Source organism: Rhodnius prolixus, unplaced genomic scaffold (assembly GCF_049639745.1).
Source record: "Rhodnius prolixus isolate KJV_2025 unplaced genomic scaffold, Rpr scaffold_7, whole genome shotgun sequence".
Lineage (NCBI taxonomy): Eukaryota > Metazoa > Arthropoda > Insecta > Hemiptera > Reduviidae > Rhodnius > Rhodnius prolixus.
This window is the reverse complement of record NW_027411582.1, coordinates 18,669,206-18,693,047: the sequence shown is the minus strand read 5'-3', so window position 1 is coordinate 18,693,047 and position 23,842 is coordinate 18,669,206. Positions and strand designations below refer to the sequence as shown.

Below are 23,842 nucleotides of genomic sequence, written 5' to 3'. Positions count from 1 at the left end.
TCGAAAAGCCAAAACCAAATACAGAGATCGTATACGGTTGGAAAGGGCTTCTCAAGAACAATCGGTAATGGTAATAATAAAACACCATATGACCGAGTCAAGCTGTGCTGGGAACGTAAAAGGATGAATGCGGCCGAGCGGATCAACGACGGTATCAGTACATCTGCAGCTGCAGGAGGTTGAAATTATGCAAGTGGATGATGAAATCGCTTCAACATCGACAACGAACTGTATAGGCATAGATTGTGTTCGATCGTCGATTTGTTTCCTTGATTTCATCCTAAATACATAAATACAAATATTTTATATAAAAAATATAACCCGTTACGTAAACGTATTCACGTACAACACACGGCCGTGACCATGACACTGCCACAGTTTTTTTTTCCCCCTTTAATATGTACCTTTTAATCTGTACTAATATTATCTAATGAGTGTATCTAGGCGCTAAGGTTGAAACCTCAATTTCTGTTTTATTCATTTTTGTGAACATATGGTAAGTTTTTTAAATAAATAAATAATTACTGCCATCTTATCTACTAACAAAGATGCAATAATAGCTCATAGTAACCTTCAGTCTCACCTCTCCTCCTTAGAAAAATGGTTCAAAAAATGGGGCTATCAAACTGAACGAAACAAAATCTCAAAATATTACCTTCATCTTCGACGCATCACTCTTCCTCCTGTCTTTTACAATCTTATTCCTTTACCAGCTGTCAACGTAGTCCGCTACCTTGGGCTTTACCTTGACAGAAAACTTACATGTAACCCTCATACTAGACTTAAGAGAACAGAACTCAACAGACGCTTCCGACAACTGAAAAGACTACTCGACAACAGATCAAAACTCACTCTGGACAACAAAAGACTTATATAATGTAAGTACATTAAAGCGAGTCTGGGCGTATGGCATCGAACTGTGGGATTCAACCAAACGCTCAAATCTGCCAAGTATCCAGTCCTTGCAATCTAAAATTCTTCGCTCTAATAGTAAACGCTACTTTTTACGTCACCAATCAAACCATTCACACAGATTTAAACATTCCTTTCGTCACACAAGTTGCTGGATACTCCATCTTAACATTCAAACACATCACAATCCACTTGTATAACATCTATCATCAAGAACATTTCCAGACAACTCTTCTAGGCCTCTTAAAAGACAGTGGCCTCGCGATCTCCTCTCTGATGAAGAGAGTCAGTAGAATTTAGAATGTTTTTTGGAGTGTTATCGCTGGATAACTTCTCTACTCTGATAAGAGTGAATGTTATTTATTGTTATCATTGTTGCTTATAACGCCAAATGCGTTGATTGTAACTAAATAAATGGTTTAAAAATAAAAATAAATAAATAAAATAAATTATTATTATTATATTATTTTTCGGTCATAATTTGAACTGTGGATAAAATTAAATCATAATGGATGATAAAAGAAAACACAAATGGTGTTATTTTACATTACCAAATTGCAGACGCCGTAGAGAAGAATGATTAAGTAGAACAATATTTCTTAACGTTCCTGAAGGAAAATGTTATATTAAAGATTTGCAAAAGCTTGTTTACCATCGTTACAAGAAGAATAATAAAAATAACCAATATTTTGCAGACATTTCAGATAATTTGTATGGGTGTATTAAAAATCCATTTGAAGAGTCACATCATGTCTATTTGCGTCAAGATTCCTCAGAAGCTGAAAAATTAATTGATATTTGTAAGATTCGCTCGTTAAAATTGAATAATTCATGAAGGGTGTCAGAATTAATTTCAGATAACAATTATACGCAGATAAAAAAGTGCTTTGATCATTTTATTGCATTTTCCCACTTTGTGTATTTGCGTAAACTGAGATTTTGTTTTTGCACTTTTGAATATTAAATCAAATTACAACAAAGAAGAGTGAAGATTAAAGTTCCTTAACAAATGAGATGAGTGTATGTCTCAATCAAAAAAAAAATAAACCTGATATCAAAGAAATATGCAAACGCTATCAAGCGCAAGTATTTTCCATTAAGTTATAACAATTTGTTATCAGACACCTTTACATGCTACCTTTTGTCAGTGTTGTTTAGAGAATAGACCAACCTTTTTTAGTATAACTTTTATTTTTTCTGAATACCTTTCATCTTTCGTATCTTTAATTACAGTAAAATGCAAATAATAATGGTAGAGCAAGAGAGACGTAAATAAAAAGAAACAGATTTTAGGGAGAACCACAATTCTAAAATCAGAAATTTAATTCGTTCTATACTGTTTTCTATCCATAGGAATGATGCAATTTGGTTCAATTATAGACTTCAAAAATTTCTACAATTGAGAGGAATTTCAACATTCCAAGCAGAATAGTAAAGGAAATATTGGAAGTTCAAATTTAGCAGTCTTGCACATTACCTAAACTTTGATTCGCTATATCTCGATTTCCATTCATTAGGAAAACTATGGAATTTGGTTCAAATGTAGTCTACGACAATCTCTACAATTGAGAGAAATTTGAACATTCAAAGTAGAATAGTAAAGGAAATATTGCATGTTGAAATTGGCTAATGATTCACATACCCTAAACTTCGATTCCTTATATCTTGATTTCTATTCATAGGAAAACTATGTAAATTGATTCAAATGTAGACTACAACTATCTCTACAATTGAGAGAAATTATAACGTTCCAAATAGAATACTAAAGGAAATATTGCATGTTGAAATTGGCTAATGATTCACATACCCTAAACTTCGATTCCTTATATCTTGATTTCTATTCATAGGAAAACTATATAAATTGATTCAAATGTAGACTACAACTATCTCTACAATTGAGAGAAATTATAACGTGCCAAATAGAAAACTAAAGGAAATATTGCATGATGAAATTGGCTAATGTTTCGAACACCATAAACTTTGATTCGTTATATCTCGATTTCTATTCATAGGAAAACTGTGCAATTTGGTTCAAATGTAGACTACAACTATCTCTACAACTGAGAGAAATTTGGATGTTTTAGATAGAATACTAAAGGAAATATTGCATGTTGAAATTGGTTAATGATTCACATACCCTAAACTTCGATTCCTTATATCTTGATTTCTATTCATAGGAAAACTTTGCAATTTGGTTCAAATGTAGACTACAACTATCTCTACAATTGAGAGAAATTTGGATGTTTTAGATAGAATACTAAAGGTAATATTGCATGATGAAATTGGCTAATGTTTCGAACACCATAAACTTTGATTCGTTATATCTCGATTTCTATTCATAGGAAAATTATGTAATTTGGTTCAAATGTAGACTACAACAATCTCTACAACTGAGAGAAATTTGGATGTTTTAGATAGAATACTAAAGGAAATATTGGATGTTGAAATTTGCTAGTGTTTCACATACCCTAAACTTTGATTCGTTATATCTCGATTTCTATTCATAACTATGGAATTTGGTTCAAATATGGACTACAACTATCTCTATAATTGTGAGAGTATTTGCCTTATATTTTAGAGAAAATTTGGAAATTTTAACTTTTATAGAAAAGGAGGAAAAATTTGTCTAATTTTGGTGTTTTTCAATGTTTCGTTTTTTCGTTCTTTTTGCTGCTTTCCTACCAGCCATTTTTAATAAATGTAATATTAGTAATGAAACCAAATAAAGAATATAAAATAAATTCTTCCATACGCGTCTAACATTTTACAGAAATATATGCAATTTATAGGTAAATCGTGCAGTTCTACAGTCTATCGCAGTACTGTTACAGATCATATAGTGCTTCCGCCTTCGCTACAGTACTGTTCACTTTAATAGATATAGTAACATCCGTGCACAGAAAAACTCTACTATAGCGTGTACACATTTAGACTGGAACTGTAGCTGGTTGATGTTGCTGCTCTAAAGTATGTCCCAAGTGGAATACTGTAGACCAGTTATTTCGGTTTTTTATCTGTTTTCCCTTGGGGCCATATTTTCCTATTTTTTTTTTTCACTGGACTTCTTTTATTTTTTGACATTAAATCTTTCTGTAGTTTTTTATCTATTGCAATAAATATAATTCAGCTAATAGATTTCAAGTGAATTTATCCATTTATAGAAGATGGTGATTACTATTTATTGTTTTAAAAATCTGATTGAAATTTGAGAAAAATGCATTTTCATGCATTTTTCTGAGTTTCGCATGAGATTAAATCAAAAATTTATCAAATTTAGTGCAAAATGTGAAGTTTATCTAATCATTTTTCAAATTTCCAGCTCCAGCAACGATCTTAAAACTAGAAGTTTGCAAGTCCTAAACTTTCTAGCAGGCCAAATAGCACTTTGTAAAGTATTTCCTTGTTCTTGTCTAATCGACAGATGTTTGTGGCCTAATTGTTGGGATATTGCTAATGAAGAACCACTTAGCAATGGCGTAACCAGAACTTTTTTTGTTTGTTTTGGGGTTTTGTAAGGTGCGCAACAACAAGGGTCCTTTGCACCTAAACTATACTGTAGAATAGACACTTTACTACACAGCCTAACCTACACCTAGTCAATCTGATCGATACAAACCTAACGGTTGGCCTAACTCCTATTTTCTTCTAACCTAACTAACTAATGTTGGGGTGGAGTACTCGATATTCCTCGCACCCCATAGAGATCTAACCTAAATTTTAAAAAAACCTATTTACACAAAATTTATATGTACACTCATTTACTCATCTTATTAATTACATTCATCCTAATAAATACAATCATCCTAATAAATACAATCATCCTAATAAATACAATCATCCTAATAGTTATATTCCTATATATACATTGAGTGGAGTACTCTATATTTCTCTCACTCATTTACAATCCTAAATCTATTTACATTTACGCAGCCCATTCATACGCGTGCCAGGTTGCCAATCCCGACACAGACCCACCCGCCCTAGAAAGCAGTGGCTCCCGAGAAAGTGCAGGAAGACGTCCTGCGAGACAAGAAGACAAAAGTTTGCCACCCCTGCCCCGGCATTGGCCCCCCTACACCTCTTTCACACACACATTCACACTGCCTAACCTACTCCTTCCTAAATTGTTACTATTATCAAATACTACTGTTATTTTTACTGCTACCTAACTTTTGTAAAATACCGATTTCTATAAGTTTGTATTTTAAAAGTGACCTCGCGTAGTAAAGTGTCTATTGTTACATTGAATTAAAAACATTAATATCCTTCAGAAATCGCAGTGTTTTTTACGCTGTTTTCATCGTCCTTCAATACTTCTTCCATTTGTGAGGAAATGTTACACTTTTGCCTAGCTCTGGAATACTTGGGGCATTCAACCAGGATATGGCGTACAGTTAAAGGGAAGTTATTACACTCAGAGCAAATAGGTGGTTCTTCTTTTTTGAAGATGTAACCATGGGTAAATAGCGTGTGGCCAATCCTCAACCTGGCTAACACCACCTCCTCACGGCGAGTGTTTCGACATGATGTTACCCACTTCATTGGTGTTGACTTTATATTCCTCAATTTGTTAGTTAGAGGAACTAATTCCCAGTCTCTTATCCACTGGGACATAATTTTTGGTCTAAGAAAACTTTTCCAGTCTGAGGGCAGAATAATTTCATACTTATCGTTCAGTAACGTGGCATCTTTAGCAGCCCTGTCAGCGGCTTCATTGTTACTTATCCCAGTGTGACCCGGGATCCACAGAAAAATGACTGATTTGTGACTGCGTACAGAGGAGTATAGCAGCGTATGTATGGACTGGATCAGCTTGTTGTCCGTATCTAATTTGCATGTTGCCTCCAGAGAACTTCTTGAATCAGAACAGATAATAATTTTCTTTTCTTTACTATTCAATAAGTACTCCATTGGTAACCAGAACTGAGACTTCAATTACAAATGGAATTTTATCCAAATTCTCGAAGAACTGATTTTTCTAGAAATCAGTGAGTTCATTTGAGTGATTTTTCCCTACCTTGTTAGACTGATTTCAGATTTCAACAATCTGCGTTCTTCCCCTCGATGTTAACAAGGATCGCAAAGAAATAAATTCTATAGAATGGAACAGATTTAAGTGAAGAGAATCTAACAGTAATGAATAATTATTATTCTTGGTTGACTGTTTATTTTTATTTTTTACTTAACAACCAAGGTTCTATAAGGTTAACGATGTCATCCAAATTAGATCTTTGACCTTACGTCAGATTATCCGAAATATCATTATCCGAAATATCAATAGATGTATGTACAGGGTGATCCATTTAAATCGCTAATAACTTTTTAGAAAAGCGGAATTTCGAAAAAGCCGACGAAGTAAACTATATGTTTTGTTTGGTATAGTTTTCAAATTTTCTACTCCCGATGCTGTATCATCATTTTTGGAGGAGTTACGTTAGTCATCTTTCACAATTTTTTATGTAGTTTTCATAATCATGGTCAAAACCAGTGGTCCTCAGGATACCCCAATCGGGTTTGTGGCCGTAACTCCGCCAAAAATAAAGATACAGTATCGGGGGTGAAAAATTTGAAAACTAGACCAAAATGCATATAGTTTACTTCGTGGCTTTTTTCGAAATTCCGTTTTCCTAAAAAGTTATTAGCGATTGGTGCGTTTTAAATGGATCACCCGGTATGTTGTTTTTTTTTTTTTTGTTAAATTTCCTTAAAAATAAGTACAGTGGAGAGGGGGGCACATTTGAACAGTTTTAATTTCCCGCCAAAAATTTAAAACATTTATGATTGGCAATTTTCTCCATATTTTGTGGTAGATCTGTTGTATAATTGACAGAGTTCCCCTTCGTTTTCATTGTTTGGTAAAGTCAGAATTGAGGAATGTTATATTTTGTAAGGTGGAAGTAAAATTTTTGGTGCATGTTTGTACTGTGTATTGTGAAGATTTGTAGTGGACAAGGTGTAAGTATTGTTAGTCCATATTACCACTTGGAATTCGTATTTTTAAATCTAGTATTTACAAAAGTCTATTTGCTTGCAAAAAGTGTTGGATATTATATTTTCTTTTATGGAAGGAGAGGGGGCACATTTCAACATCACCAGTTAAAATGTGCCGCCCTACCGACCTGCAAGTTTGTGACTTTTTTCTGTTTAATCGCAGAGAAGGGGAAAGTGGTCCGAATCTACATTAAGAAGCGCAACAAACCGAATATTTTGTTCAAACTTCCTAAACCCATCACACTTCGGGTACAACATCCCCGAACTGAGTCATTCTTTGATTTTTTGAACTTGATTTCAGTGGTTTAAAAGAGAAAGTAATGTAGTAGTGAGAGAAATAACTGATAGAAGATAGATTCAGAGTAAAGTAATATCATTTCTTTCTATTTTATATTGTGTTCAAAGCTACCCCACCAGTGGAGCAGATTTGACACAACATTTTTAAATTAAAAAAATATAGATATGTACGTAAAGTACCAACTGTTTATTGATATAGATCTGTTAAGAAGACTTGAAAGTTGTAGAAGACAAAATAAAAAGATTCAATAATACTGTTTCTGTGCACTGTGTAACAGAAACTGTAAATTCTGTTCAAATGTGGCCCCCTTACCCCTACTCGTACATTTTTTTTTTGAGCCGTTTTAAAGATCACTTTAAACATCATTATTCAATCAGAAGTGTTGTAATCATTAATCATTATTTGTAACTAGATTTTCCTAAAATTTGGCATGATCGTAATGCATTAATTACACCTTTTAAAGGAAACAGAGATTTCTTTATTAAAATTTTGAAATTCATATTATTTTACAAAAAACCAAGAACTACAGAAGAATTAAAAGCAAGTCTAAACAAGAAAGGAAATGATTTTTTGTTTTCTGTCTTTTTTTATTTAATAAAAAACGAATTTCATTCAATTAACTGTTCTAGATGGCAGTGAAAACAACGTCTATGTCAGATTCCTCTAAAACTAATATCAGTTTTATTAAATGGAACTTTGATAAAGGACGGTCCTTCCATTTCATATTGAGGCATATAAACACAGCCTAATATTACTGGCTGCTATTAAAGATAAAGAATGAAACAAAAACATTGTGCACCTTTTCCCTAAGTAATAAAATGGAAGATAATGTACCATTTTGTCTAATAAATAAATAAATTATGTAATAAAAGTTACATTGGTTTCAATAGTAATAAATTTAAAGATATAAAAACTTATGTAAAACGATATAGCCGCCATTTGTCGTTCAGTCCATAAAACTAAATCCCTGCAAAAACGAGGAGGCCCAGATACAATTGTAATTTTATTGACTAATTCTTTGTGGAATTTATCCATAAAAGTTATTATAGCGAATTCTATACTTTTTATAGCGAACTATTCTATGCTTGGATACGTAGAATTTTTTTTTTTTTTGTAATTTATTTGCTATTCACAATCTACAATAGAATAAAATGCAATCAGTGAATATGATGAAAGTAGACTTTATGGCTGGATCAGCTTGAGGAGAGAAGCTGCCCTCCGGCAACACTCTCGCTGGAGTTCCTTACATTACTGGAGCTGGTCACGAGGCCAACAGCGTTTCAATCGTCGTGGAGGACGATCTGGAATCGTTGTGGAGGCAAGATTTCGAACAAAAGGATTTGTACAGAATGGAAGAGAGTCAAAGAATTTTCTATATTTAGATTTGGATTCGTCAGTTACGTATGAGATTTTGAGATCGTTATGGAGGGTAGAGTTAGAGACATAAAATGGAGAATTCGTAATCTGACGGAGTATTTTTGATTGGAAGGACTATATTTTTTGTGAATTAGAAAGTTTGGCTGAACCCCACAGTTCGAGTCCATAAGTACAGATCGGTTTGAGTACACTGTTGTATATTAGTCGTTTATGTTCCAGTGGTAGTTTGGATAGTCGCAGTAGTAATTTGTTTCGTCGGTTGAGTTCAAGTCTTTTCAGTTTAGTGTGCGGATTCCACGTTAGTCTTTTGTCGATGTACATCCCAAGGTAGCGAACTAAATTAGCAGAAGGAAGAGGAATGGAGTTGAAACTTACAGAGGGACAAGAATTACGACGCAGAGTAAAAGTTATCTGTTCGCATTTTTGAGGATTGAATTTGACTCTCCACTTTTTGGCCCAGGGTTCTAGTTTGTGTAGATGTGTCTGTAGATGAGAGGAAGCGGTAATGGCGTCTGAGTTAGAAGAGAGTATAGCAGTATCGTCAGCGTAAGTGCAGAGCAGTGTGTTTGAGTCAGTTGGTAGGTCAGATGTGTACACAGTATAGAGGAGCGGTCCGAGAATACTACCTTGAGGTACACCAGCCCGTGCCAGAGAGTAGTCGGAAGAGGCAGATCCACAACTTATCTTAAAGAAGCGGTTATTATAGCGAATTCTATACTTTTTATAGCGAACTATTCTATGCTTGGATACGTAGAATTATTTTCGAATGTCTGGTGCTGCACAAATAACTCTTAAATCATTTATTAGCATTGAAATTCTCTTCTTAAATTTGCTGTCACATTTAAGGAATCCCAGTTTTTTTTTTTTGTTGCTTTTCTCTTAATCCCATATTAAGGCAGCATTATAATTTGTTCAGATTTTGGATTAAACAAATTCTGAACTTAGCAACATATTATGTTTGAACTAAGTTTAAACATTTTAGAAGGCTGTTTAGCGTTTATTTTAGGTTTCCTGTGTTTAGGTAGACCACATAGAGACCTAATTTGAGTAAACATGCTTCTATTTAGTTTACTGTTGGTATAACAAGATGTTCCTTTCTAATTTAATCCAGTATTACCAGGATAGGCTAGACTAAACGGGTATAAACAACGTTCCAGTACAACAGGTTGTGATACAAACACTGCCATTCCAATTCACTGCTCTTAGTAAGCCCAATACAGTAGCACTTAAGTGTATAATAATCAGGCTAAAACGTAGTGATTGCTTAACTGTTATTTAAGTGCAAATTTCTGTTCTATTTATTTTGATATAATCAATAGCAAGATAACCTTTTTTTTTTTATCTTTTACTGAAATTTACAACAGCAACAATTGCTGCCACTAGTAAATGTGGTGTACCTGATTGCACAATGTCAGGATTATTTGAATGCAGTGACCCAGTATCAGTCCATTGTATCTGCTCATAAAATGTATTGGCTACATTCTCAGCTTCAGATTATACGAGGAGTGGCTATTAAACAACGAGACTATTGCTGTAAAACATTTTATTTGAAATTTATGCATATTTAGTTATTATCACCTTCAATATACACCCCTCCCCTATCCATAAAACGCTACATGCGAATTTACCATTGTTCGAAACAGTGCTGGAAGTCTTTTTCTGTCAGCTCCTGCATAACGCGTGCCGCTTTTTCTTTCACAGCATCAACGGACTGAAATCGGGTTCCTTTTAATGCAGATATGACTTTGGGGAACCAGATAAAAGTCACATGGGCGAATAAGGCGGTTGGCCTAAAACTGGGATGTTGAACTTGGCTAGAAACGTCTTGACAGACAATGCAGTTTGAGCCGGCGCGTTGTCTTGATGGAGAACCCCGTGACTTGTTCTACCACAAATCGGGTCGTTTTTTCCTTACTCTTTTACTGAGTTGAGCAAGCACCTCACGGTAGTAATGTTGATTAATTATAATCGATATTTTCATCCATTTTGGACGTGGAAGAGCGATTCGGGCGGTCATCATCTCCGACTTCTTCTCGGCCATCTTGGACACGCTTGAACCACTCAAAAAACTCGCGCACGTGATTAACATTCATGGCCATAAACTTCTTTTAATAAAAGATAAGTTTCCGTAGCGGTTTTATCAAGTTTTGATGTGAAATTTCACGACAATTCGTTGCTCTATTACATGTGTAGTATCATGTTTTCGGTAAAATGAAACTAACACCTCTTACACAAACGACGGTTCCGGTCAGACCCAAACACGTGGGACGCTGCAATCGAAAGAGAAGGCTTTACGCTGCACAGCTGTCGGGCGATAGGATTTGACGCATGCGTAGTTCTGTAGCAGCATCAGTCTCGTTATTTAATAAGCACGACAACTGCCGAGGTCGATGCGTGCGATGCGGTTAGCATACATTGGAGGACAGAAAGGAGTAGGAATGAGCTTGAACATACCGCCCACCTAAAATCGTTAAGATTTTACTGAGGATACCATAGGGGGAAAATGTAAGGGAGGATAGGATGCAAGGAATCGGGAACGGTAAGGGGAAAAGGATAGTAGGGTGAGCTATGCTCAGCCCTGGAAAGGAAGAGGAATGAGATTGCGCACCGGACGAGTGACAACGCCGTGACTGGTGCGAAAGAAGGCGACGCGGGAAACGCGATTGGGTCCAGGGAAGAGATTAAGGATGCGCCCTATTGGCCACGAAAGCGGAGAAGTGTTGACAGACTTGAAGTATACTTGACGAAGAGGACTACGAAGAGAAAGGATCCAAAATTTGGCGCGAATAGCGGGTAACACAGTGTTAGGGCCTGCGTGTAAATACATAACATGAAAATGAACACATATAAGTCGAGATAGGTGCGCCTGCTTGGGTAACAGCAACGGATGTTTTGAAATGAATTTGTTTGGTCTTTGCAAACAAACGCGGTAAGTGGACTGTATAGAATAGGGTGTAGTTCGTTAAGCGGGCAATCAAATGAAATTATACAAATAGAATGAAATAATAAGGCTTACCTTGCAAGATGTGGACACTGGCGTGACACAGCTCTAAGGAAATGGAAACCCCAAAGGGAAAAGAGAGTCGACTCCCCCACCCCCTGGCCACAGATACCTTTATGAGCGTAGATTATGTCCTCTTGACTAAAGGCGAGCTGATTGAAGGCCAAATAGGCATTAATATTCTTTATAGCGGTGAACATGCGGTGTAGCGAGAATAGCGGAAAACTGCGTACCCGTGAACATGCGGTGTAACGAATAGAAGTGAACACGGGATAACACTTGAAATTGCGGTGTAACAGAAAGAGTAGAACACTGGACACTCATACAGTTGCGGTGAACGAGAATAGCGGAAAACGGAAAACACTTCCGTACGAGTGCCAGAGAACAAACGTGACGAACAGACTGCGGTAAACGACGAAGAGAGACTCACTCACATACTGGGAGGTGACTGCACAGAGCAAAGAGCAGCCGAGTAAATAGTGAATAAAATGAAGAATATAGTAAGTCCATCGTAGAGTATAAACATTACCTTGAACAAAGTAAAAGAGAGATTGGATATTGGTTATTTGGTTATATAGTACGTATATTAGTGCCACTCCATTGTTGTGAACATATAAGGAAGGTCCTAGAATTCAGGCAATATTTTAAGGTTTTACAGTGCTACAAAGCAAAAAAAAAAAAAAGACAGCATAATAAAAATAACTGATGACCTGAATGTTACTCTTAGTTACCCAAATGACTGTACATCTAATTGAAGCTGTCTGGTAGGGCAGTTGTATAAGGGGTAAATCGTCTAAAAAAAGTGTACCAGAAAGAGTAACGTTGAAAAAGCACCCAACTTTGACAATTTTTTGCACTTTTCATGTAAAAGATTCAATTTTCCACAATTTTCTTTAAAATATAGGGCAAATCCTCGTTTATAAACTGTATTCTACGGATTCATCTGTGTAGATGGGGGTTAACCCTGCATCGAGTATCAAGTTGGATGGTCTTTATGGTCTAGAAGCCTTATTTCCTAATCGAAAGTCTCCTATTTTACGAATAGTCTGCAGTTGATGTTAACTATTGTCAAATTATCAACATACTGTATCTTGACCTCACTTAATTATATATGCCCCACTATCTAGATAGATTCATTCCCAACCAAAGTAAGTTCAGGAACCATCATAATACTCGAGTTAATGAGAACAACAATCGAACTATATTGCCAATTTCATGCTCTCCCAAGATGGGTGTTTATTTTACCAGCTCAGTATAAAGTTCAATTAGCTATGTTTAGTCATAACATAAACGCAGAACACAAACAATTTTGATTATTAACGATGAAATTAATTCAGTTCAATGGAAAGTACAAAAGTTACCTCTAAGGGATCGATCAGACCCTTTAAACATCTATCAAAATAGTAATTTGACATTTCACCAAGTATTTGGTTGGTTTTGTATTCATTGGACAATTTGAAATTGGAAGATGAAACAGTTCTTTGTCCCGTGAATAAAAGTAAAAAAGAATTATAAAATATCAACGATTTGCATGATGTTGCAGGTTTGCAACATTAACATTTTAAAATAATAATTTCCTTCAATTAGATCTTAATTGATTTTCATGTATTGCTGTACAGGGAAATTTAGTCACTTGATAAAACACACTGCTAAATACTAAACAAACCTTTGAAGAAATTACCTTGTCTAAGAATATGACAATGAAAATCAAATAAAAGTAACCCTTCATCGGAAGCAATAGGTTTGTAACACCATAGGGAGCAACTAATCTGTGAGATTAATGACCAAATAGCGGTTAATTTCATCAAAAATGTTTGGGAAAGTATGAAAAATTTCAGTCTAAAGTTTTTCTTTAAAAAAAAAAAAAATCTCGGTAAAGTGGAAGAGAACAATAATGTGAATAGAAGAATCAGTTCATCCCTAATTTTGAGATGCACATTTATGAATGAATGTGTGAGATGGTTTATTAGCATTATCCAAGAAATTAGTTTTACGCATTGATGCCCGCCTATGTTCAGAAGAGCGAAAGAATGACCATGAACCATCTCCGAACGTTTCTGTCCGACGTTGTCACCAACTATTACCAGGCAAACGCCATAAAATATTATGGCTCCCTCGTCTGTAGGATTTTTTTATCCGACAATTTGGTTACTTTATCCTGTACATATGCACTCAAAATCATCCGCATCTTGATCTTCTAAAAATTAAAAAAAAAAGCTTGTTTAGTGTCCGAATTGCCTTCTCTTTCTTCTATTCAATATTATTCAACAAAAGACACACGTTGCAAAAATAGTGAATAAGTAGAAAACTGTGTTTTAAATGATAATATGGTACTTTGTAACAGTTTTTGATAAGAAAACTTTAAAAATTTCAATACCCAAAGACCTTCGGACGCAAGTAACACCGCAACTAGTCTGACAGATTACGCGGACGCTAAGTAACACCAGATAACTCACGAGTAAAACACCGACAGGCCGTTTGGTTAGAAGAAGGTAAAAGAGGAGGCTACTGAGGGCTATGGCTCATTCAAAGAGATACCTGAGTTGCTATCAACAAGAAAATGCCTTCTTCATCTCACAGATTAAATGGACGGTAAACATATTCACGTTAGAATCATCCCGGACTTCATAAAAAGTAGGCATATTAGTTAATTGCAAAAAAGTATGTAAAAGTGCCATCAGAGTGGGCTGCCGACAACGTCACACAGCCTGAAGGTTAGGTTATAGTCTAGGAAGGTTTAGCGTCATTTTAGAGTGTTTACGTTACAGTTTTTCATAGTGTTTAACGACGGTGAAGTATAGTAATTTAATTATTCTTTACAGGTATTTTATTGTTTTCATTATTTATGTATGTATGTATTAATGTTTTGTATTAATTTATTTATAAAATTATATTCTTTACAGAATAATAAAATCTGTTTTTGAAAACCGTCTTACAAAAGTGCCATCAGAGTGGGCTGCCGACAACGTCACACAGCCTGAAGGTTAGGTTTTAGTCTAGGAAGGTTTAGCGTCATTTTAGAGTGTTTACGTTACAGTTTTTCATAGTGTTTAACGACGGTGAAGTATAGTAATTTAATTATTCTTTACAGGTATTTTATTGTTTTCATTATTTATGTATGTATGTATTAATGTTTTGTATTAATTTATTTATAAAATTATATTCTTTACAGAATAATAAAATCTGTTTTTGAAAACCGTCTTACAAAAGTGCCATCAGAGTGGGCTGCCGACAACGTCACACAGCCTGAAGGTTAGGTTATAGTCTAGGAAGGTTTGGCGTCATTTTAGAGTGTTTACGTTACAGTTTTTCATAGTGTTTAACGACGGTGAAATATAACTAGTAATTTAACTATTCTTTACAGGTATTTTATTGTTTTAATTATTTATGTATGTATGTATTAATGTTTTGTATTAAGTTATTTATAAAATTATACTCTTTACAGAAAAATAAAATCTGTTTTTGAAAACCGTCTTACAAATATTTAACAGAAACATTCCTTTATGTTAAAAATAATTTATGTTGCACATGTGGCTGCACTGTGCATGAGACGGTTAATTAGGTAAAACTGTATATTTATTCACGCCATATTTTTTTTTATTTATTTTTAAATTAACATCACCATTAGCAATCATAAAAGTGTGGAAAACAAAAATTATAAAAGAAAAATTTTGAAGGGTTTACCTATAATTGAATATTAAAATTTGTGGTTGTCCCGATACTAGTTAGATATATTTACCCATTAGCCCTTTACAAGCGAACCTTTACAGTTAAGTACGCCTAATCAGCTTGTCAAAGGTTAATAGAGAAGGGTTACTTTGATGGCAGCTAAATGAGTAAACGGCTGGGGCCCCCTCACAAGCTATCTAACTTAACTAATAGAGAATAATTACTGTTCCACTGCCACATAGATATAACTTATTAGCTGTTTCTTTGCTTAAAAACTATTTAGAGCGAACACATAGTTAAGTTTGATTTTTTTTTTTTTAAGAAGGCAATTTGAGAAAATAAGAAGTAAAATGGTAACTTTTTCGCCCTTATATCGGGGGAATTCAATCTAAAGTTTTAGGAAAAAGAAAACCAGAACTTATGTAACTAAAACGCCACATTCATCATGTGGGTCACTCTAACTGAGTGGTTCTACCAGAAAGTAACTTCAAAATAGTCCTTCCATTTATTTATTTTTTTGCTTTCTTTAGCTAGAACTGTTTTTTAATAATGTTATACTTACAATTTTTTTTTCTGAATAAAAAAGCTCACACTGAACATTTGTTTACATATGTTAACTCTCAGCGTTTTATTACATTTTATTAAAAAGAAAATAATTTTTAATATTTCATAAATTTATTTTAAAATTCATAAATTAGATTTAGATAATTCCAGAGTTTCTTAATGTTTAATTCTTTAAGGCAGGGGATTAAAACACAGGCCAATTGGTGCTACAGTACGGTACTGTTTTTGGCAGGACAGTACTGTTTTTTAAGACGCTGTCCTTTTTTTTTTTAAGCATAAATGTCCTGTTTTTTTATTTATTTGTACTGTTTTTCAATGAAATTTAAATTATACTGAATAAAATCAATGAAAATATGAATATTTTTTCGAAGATTTATATATGATTTTCTTAAGATCTGACCTTCATATTGTGAAAATTAAATATATTTGTATTTTACTTGTCGTTAGTATAGTTTTGAATATTTTTTCTATTTACAAGAGTTACTATTTACATTTTGTTACTAATTAACAAGTGTACAGTTCAAGCAGTCGCTCAGTTTCGGCTGAATATGGGCCATTGTTTTGTAATAACCGATCTCGTGTTAATAAACGTATTAATACTTTATATAGGTTTTTTTGCTCCTTGTCCTGCTTTTTTGATACAAAAATAATGGTCACCGTATGCTACAGGCAAGATTCACGCGAGCCACAACACATTTACAAATTTTGTTAAATTTATATCCTGAAATGAGGATTCAGGAATATGGATAGGATAATTAAAACACTAAATAATTGCTTTTATTTAATGTATTCATAAAACTATAACTATTCTTTTTTGTACCCGAAAGTTGCTAGCGCTTTCCTCGAACTAGTTTTCCAATATCTGGACTCAGAGAGTGAGGACAGACAATCTTCAGTAAGGTAGATAGATGTTCTTCCAGTCGATCATGATCTGTATGCCCATTATTTGATTTTACGGACACAAATAGTTGCCGACATAAGTACATACTCTCACATGCCGACATGAGGAGGAGGATTTCAAACATATATGTCCACGTTATGTGGTAGAAAGGAAACGAATGTTTGACGACATATACAGGTATTTAGATGCACCATTTTGCTGCGAAGACATTATATTCTCCACCAACATCTCTGTGCTTAAATCTATAACTGAGCTAGCAATGAAATATAAATGTATTTAAAAGTTATAGCCGATTAGAATGAATGGAAGAAAATGATTAGAGAAGGATTACGTGATTTTAATTTCGGTTAAGCTATAAGGATGGCAGGAATATAGAGTACTGATCCATCCATTAGCTGTAGTATATTTTAATAGTCTGATTAAACGGACGGGTCTGGAGGGTGAGCTCTAAAGCCGGGGAGCCACAATAGATCCATAGGGGTCGCGGTGGCGCAGGCCTTGAGACCACCCTAATTTAATCTAATCTAATGTAAATAGTTGTATATAGTAGAGGGATGAATGTGTGAAGCGAATGTATTTATAAGTAAGAATGGAGGGTGAGTGATATTCTAGTGATAAGCACCTAGATGATGCTGGCTGTATGGCGGAAGACAATGCCAAAATAAAGAAAACAAAAAAAAAGTACATACTCCCAAAAATTACATAAAATTTGTTCAGCAAACATTTTTTTGGGTATTTCTCACCCTAAATAAGAATATATTTTGGGAATTCCTACTTCGTCCTTTTAAAAAACCGAATTATTCTGGAATTCCCCTGAGAGTGGCAGGACATATGGCTTCTAAACGTCGCCGAGGAACTGAGTCAGCGCGTTTATACAGGCCCCTTCAGGAAAGGCCCTGGGCCACGTCTAGACTCATCTTCAGGAGTTAAAAGGGTTTTAACTAGGGAATTGTGGGCATTAGTTATCATCTCGATCTCCTCTAAGGTCTATTTTCTTCTTTCAATTTAATTTCAGTACATCATGGGCCACAAAAAAATTACCTTGGGGGGCCGCAGCCCTCCATTTTGACACTCGTGCTTTAAAGTTTATTGTATCTACCACCACTTAAAGCAAAAAGCCCTGAACAACCGGATTTGTATGATGTTTCTCTTTATATGTAGGTAATTGGAAATATCTAAACAAAAAATTGGGTTGTTACAATCTGGATATCAAACAGGTTTAACGTGTATCATATCCACATTCCAACTCGATTAGCTATCGATTAGAAAGAAATATTTAATCATATTTTATTAGATGAATTCTCCACAGTTTTCATGAATTTCGTGTGGAGGTATTATTTTGAATTAAATTGGAATTCATATCTTCATTTTATAGAATAAATACATTTTTTAAAAGAACGTATTTATTTCGCAATAAATTTAAAGTTATTTTGTATTTTACTTTTAATAAATTTATTTATTAAAAGGGAGCAATATTATTCCATTAAATGAAAGCAGGCTACATGGAAAACGGCAAAGATTTTTAGAAAGCCTTTTTCTTTAAAAATAACAAAAGTATGCTTTTAAGGTATATATGTGGGTACCCATTAAGATGGTTGAATTATACAGAAATAACTTCTTATTCTACAAGAACATATCATTCATAACCTAGAAATTTTAAGGCGTCTTCTTTTATTTTTGCGATAATTTTTCTTCTATTAAATGAAATAATAATAATGTTACGGAAAAATTAAAGTAAAAAAGACGTAATTCTGAACATAAAAACGATTCCTTGTACCCTTAAACAATAGTTTTCACTTTTTTCACTCCAAACTGTGGGTTTACATCTGTGTAGTTAGCATAATTAGAAACCCAGGTACAGAACGGAAGTTTTAGGAGGTGAGCAGCAAGTTAAGGATAGCAACTCAACCTGTGCTCTCAAGCCAGAGCAGGGAAAACAAGCTTGCAAACGGAAACGCTATTAAAAGAACGAATCACTTTAGTCAGATATAACCTGAATTCAAATTTGAACTTATAGCCACTTTTCTTTTTAGAGTCTCGGTGGGGATACATGCATATAATTTGTAAAAAGTACTTCTTTGTTTTCGTATTCTGAGGACCTCAAAGCGTATAAGAAATAAAAGAGGATTTGTAAGAAGGATTTCCCTAGTTTTAATAGTATTAAGGATTCAAATTAGCAATGAATCGGTCCAAATAAAAACAAGTCGTCTTTTTGCCTGTTTTCTGTAACAGTTTTCTGTAACTCAACCAACCCGCATAACCATGCCCTGAAGAAGGCAATATCTTTGTCGAAACTTTGGCAAAAAGACGAGATGTTGTTTTTTATTTATAACTGATTCCTTGCCAATTTGAATCCTTAGATTGCTACTTTGAATTAATAAATGTTTTGAATAATTATCCATGTTCTTTTAATTGCCCTGGATGTGAGTTTTTTGGCCCTTTAAATAATTATTGTTGTTGTTTTTTACGTAGGTAGATAAGCCGTATATCTATATTTCAGTACGAGGTGTACTCAGCGAGCTATTGATAGATTAGCAAAAAGTAAGTCACATTATTCTTTCATGATAAATTTTCCTGACCGAAAACGCAAAAGTGAGATATTGAAATCAAATTATCAGCCATACTGTGCATTTTTAGAACTATTTTTTCATACAACAACTTATACAAGGGTGGTTTGAAAAGTCCGTGCAAAAATAAAAACTACTTAATTTTTTGGGGTAAACCTTTTTTATTTTTCAACATAGTCTCCTTTTAGGCTTATACACTTCGTCCAACGCTGCTCTAGTTTGTTGATCCCTTCCGAATAATAGGATTTGTCCAAGTCTGAAAAATAGCCATTCGTTTCTGCAATCACCTCCTCGTTTGATAAAATCTTTTTCCCGCCAGCCATTTCTTCATATTAGGGAACAAATAGTAGTCCGAGGGAGCCAAGTTTGGAGAATAGGGGGGGGATGTGAAACGAGTTGGAACCCTATTTCCATTAATTTTGCGACCACAACTGCTGAGGTGTGAGCTGGTGCGTTGTCGTGATGGAAAAGGACTTTTTTGTGGGCCAATCGTGGGCGTTTTTCTTGCAGCTCGGTTTTCAAACGGTCCAATAACGATGAATAATATGCACCTGTAATAGTTTTGCCCTTTTCTAGATAGTCGATGAGGATTATTCCTCGCGAATCCCAAAAGACAGTCGCCATAATCTTTCCGGCCGATGGAACGGTCTTCGCCTTTTTTGGCGCAGATTCCCCCTTGGTAACCCATTGTTTAGATTGTTCTTTGGTCTCAGGAGTGTAGTGATGTATCCATGTTTCATCCACAGTGACGAAACGACGCTTAAAGTCCTGCGGATTCTTCTGGAACAGCTGCAAACCGTCCTTACAAGATTTCGTTTTTGGTCAAGCGTGAGCAATCGCGGCACCCATCTTGCGGATAGCTTTGTCATGTCCAAATGTTGATGCAAAATATTATGTACCCGTTCATTCGAGATGCCCACAGCACTAGCAATCTCACGCACCTTCACTCTTCTGTCATCCATCACCATATCATGGATTTTATCAATGATTTCTGGAGTAGTAACCTCAACAGGGCGTCCAGAACGTTCAGCGTCACTTGTGCCCATATGGCCACTGCGAAAATTTTGAAACCACTTATAAACTGTTCTAATCGAAGGTGCAGAGTCACCATAATGTTTATCAAGCTTCTCTTTAGTCTCCTGAGGCGTTTTGCCTTTCATAAAGTAGTGTTTAATCAACACACGAAATTCTTTTTCGTCCATTTTTTGAAAATCACTCGACTTCCTCGATTCAAACGAATGCCAAACACAAAGAAATAGACCGATCTGGCTGAAACTTGGTGTGTGTTCTTCCAAGAGATGCTACTAACTAAACATAACCTCGATACGCGCCAGTGGTGCTATCTCTCTGACTTTGCACGTAAGTTGCATTGCAGTTGATAAAAAAATTAAATTGCATTTTAAGTTATTAAAAATCTATCTTTAAAAAGTGTCGGAAAATCGATTTTTTTAGGTACCGCATGTACGGAATGCTGCTGTCAAAAGTTGGGTCTGGAAATTTATTTTGTTTATGAGCCTATATCTCGAAAACTTAATAAGTGATTTAAAAAATAATATATTTTACTTATCTACCCATACCTCGCTGGAATGCACCTTATACTGAAACACAGTGTATAAACATAGTATGCATTTCACACCCTTAGACTACGCCTATGGCAACAAGTCGATCGCGACACACTTTTAAGATAAAAAGTAGATCTTATATACAGAAAAGTTGGCCACCCCTGCTATAGACGTTAAATCAGCCTGTAAAATAACCACAAATTAAGGAGATTACTCTACTTTTTGTAGTCTTTCTTCCAAAAAAAAAAGTTACGAGAAAGTAACCATTAGTTAATCGTAGTTGCTTAAAAATCAAAAGTTTCTTAATTACATCATTAATTAAAAAGTAATTTCCCTACAGGAAACAGAAATTACAGAAAAGTTGTAGTTAAACTTAAAAAAACGGAAAGAAATCAAGTCACTGCAGGCAACTGTGGTTTGTTTCAACTTTCAACGGTGTAACCTCCTGTTATTTGTGGTTAAAATTCAATTAAGTTGGTCACACTGCTTCTTTTTCTTTTTTTTTTTGCTTGTTCCAATTTTGACCTTAGCTGATTTGGCTAGTTATCTGCAGCTATATTTAGTAGTAATTAAATGCTTAATTAAGGCTCTTACATCGGCGAAAGACCTTACATATTCTTTTCCGCCTTCTTATTCCGGTGACTTCTTGAATCTGATTCTTCTCATCACGAAGAAGAACTGAGTTCTTAGTCTTCCTCTCCCACCATCACCTGCAGACTATTCATTTGAAAATTGGTCACATTTCCTGCTAGGAATAAGGAAAAGTAAGAAAATTAAATATTTAAAGTAAGCACATTTGTAAGTGATACGCGAATTAGGTTAAAAGCCAGTCTAGTAATCTTTATCAGATTACTTCTTAAGATAAACATTAAGCAAGTTGGATAAAGTTTGAGGCCAAATGGAAGTTCTTCTCTCAGTTACAATCTTTACAAGATCCAAGAAACTTTTATCCTTTACATCTTAATAAAATATCACTGAACGATTGTAATGTGATCACTATATAATCGGATGAGACCTTGAGTTAATGTTGTTATAGTCTTTTTTAGTCTTTATTAGTATCTTATGTTTAGAGTTATTATTGTATAAGGGTGAAATCAATTTTCTATCTCTACAAATTTATTTTGTATTAAAAAGATATCTGTTACAAAACCTTATTAAAATTGTGTCCGGTAGGACCAGTTGTATAAGGGTTGATCGACAAAAACTGCACGAAAAAGCGTAACGTTGAAAAACACCCAACTTTGACAATTTTTTTCTCTTTTTCTATAAAAGATAAAATTCCCAAATTTTCTTTAAAATATAGGGCAAACCCTCCTTTATAACAGTAATTTTTTTCGCAACGATGCAGATAAGTTTTGAGAAAAAAGTTGCCGAAACGTTTCAGTTCAATAGTCTTGTTGTTACCTTTTTTTGTAAACAACGTAGCGCCTAAACGTGCGGACCGATTTTTATGAAAGGAGGTGTCATTCTATTCAGAATTTTATGTAGATGTGCCTTTTAGGGGTCTCAACGCCTGAATATGCCCATGGGAAAGGTGTTAGCCCCAAACGAAAGGGGTTCGAACCCCTTTTAAACAATTATTACAAATATCTTTGAAAAATCTTATCCCGATTTTTGATAAAATACAACTTTAATTTAATTATTACAGAATTTTATTTTTTCTTAAGTTTAAAACTTAATAAAGTAAGTTACATTTCAAGCTTTCATTGTTATAATAATTATAGCTTTGCTATAACTACTGCAGCCTAACTTTATTAAGCTCTTAAGTAGCTTAACCTATTAAGTATATGAGCATTTAAGCAAAAATCATGGAGTCTACATACCTAAAATTAGGTGTTTTCTATTTTTTTTTATTTTATTTTTTTAATTTTTGTTCTTTATTCTGTTTGACATCTTAATTGGTTAAAAATTATAGATAATAAATCGTGTCTCTACGTGCAATTGGTAGGTTTGGCATCAACATAGTGGATAGGTTATGTATCTTGCGTGGATCTATTTGGTCATTATTTATTTTATTTTATTTTTGCAAATAAACACTTTATTAAAAGAGGCAAAATTTATTATAAATAATGCAAACCTTTTTCACTAAACGTGCATTATGCAGCGAAATAATCTTTGAAAAAGTGGCATAATACATACCACATTCCTGTACACACTTCTAACACCTCATGAAATACGTACAGTAGCATAAATGGTGTTTGAATTAATTATTCATAATATTTTTTTTCAACGTAACGACCATTTTGTAATTTTCATTTTTTATTTATTTATTTATTTATTTATTTTTTATTTTTTATGTGAAACAGTTTCTAAATAACCGTTTACTACGAAAATTTGGATTTCAAAGGTTGCTTTTATTATACTCTTTAAATAACCTTTATATTTTTTCCTGACGATACAGAGAACACATTTCAGCCATTAAGTAGCGAAATGCCCAATTATATTTATTTATTTATTTTAATTGCATTCAAAGAATCGTAAGTAGGGTACCTTAATTAAGCAATAGATAACGGATTGTTGGAATTGTTGCTCTCTACGTCACAATTTGCGATTTTTTGTTTTTAAATTTCTACTTAAAGTTAGCATTAGATTCGAATAAATTCTTTAACAGCATTAAGTAATGCTGAACCAGCACTAGCCAATAAAATGGAAGAAGCTGAACAGCATTAGCCAATAAAAAAAAAAGCAGTACTAGAACCAGATACTTAACATGGTTTCACGTAAAAATTGACCTATAGTAGGCCAGAGTCTCTTAAACAGAGACTCTGAGAAGGTTCTGGTCCCCATTTTACACGTAAACTTGTAAATAGCACAGTATTTTTATTTTTCCTTTCGAAGATCAAATTAATTTGGAACTAAGTACGAGGTGTGTTCAAAAAATAAGGTGAATTTTCATTTTTCTTAAAAAATATTTATTTATTCATCGATTTTTATTTTGTCTCCTTCAAAGTGGTCCCCCTCAGATATAATACATATGTGCCAGCGTTTTTTCCAATCCTC

The 23,842-nt window shown here is 34.2% G+C and overlaps 2 protein-coding genes across 2 annotated transcripts in view; one reads left to right on the top strand and one right to left on the bottom strand.

The window, feature by feature from the left end:
• The window catches only part of LOC141447108 (opioid-binding protein/cell adhesion molecule-like), a 771,975-nt gene that overhangs the window by 250,043 nt on the left and 498,090 nt on the right, over window positions 1-23,842 (top strand). The gene's annotated exons all lie outside the window — the stretch shown is intronic.
• Window positions 5,170-5,823, bottom strand: LOC141446590 (uncharacterized). The gene has a single exon (XM_074113132.1). The coding sequence runs from the start codon at window positions 5,821-5,823 to the stop codon at window positions 5,170-5,172; it is 654 nt and encodes a 217-aa protein (XP_073969233.1).

Coding starts and splice junctions, on each gene's coding strand:
- LOC141446590 (XM_074113132.1), bottom strand. CDS start 5,823: ATGGAGTACTTATTGAATAGTAAAGAAAAGAAAATTATTATCTGTTCT.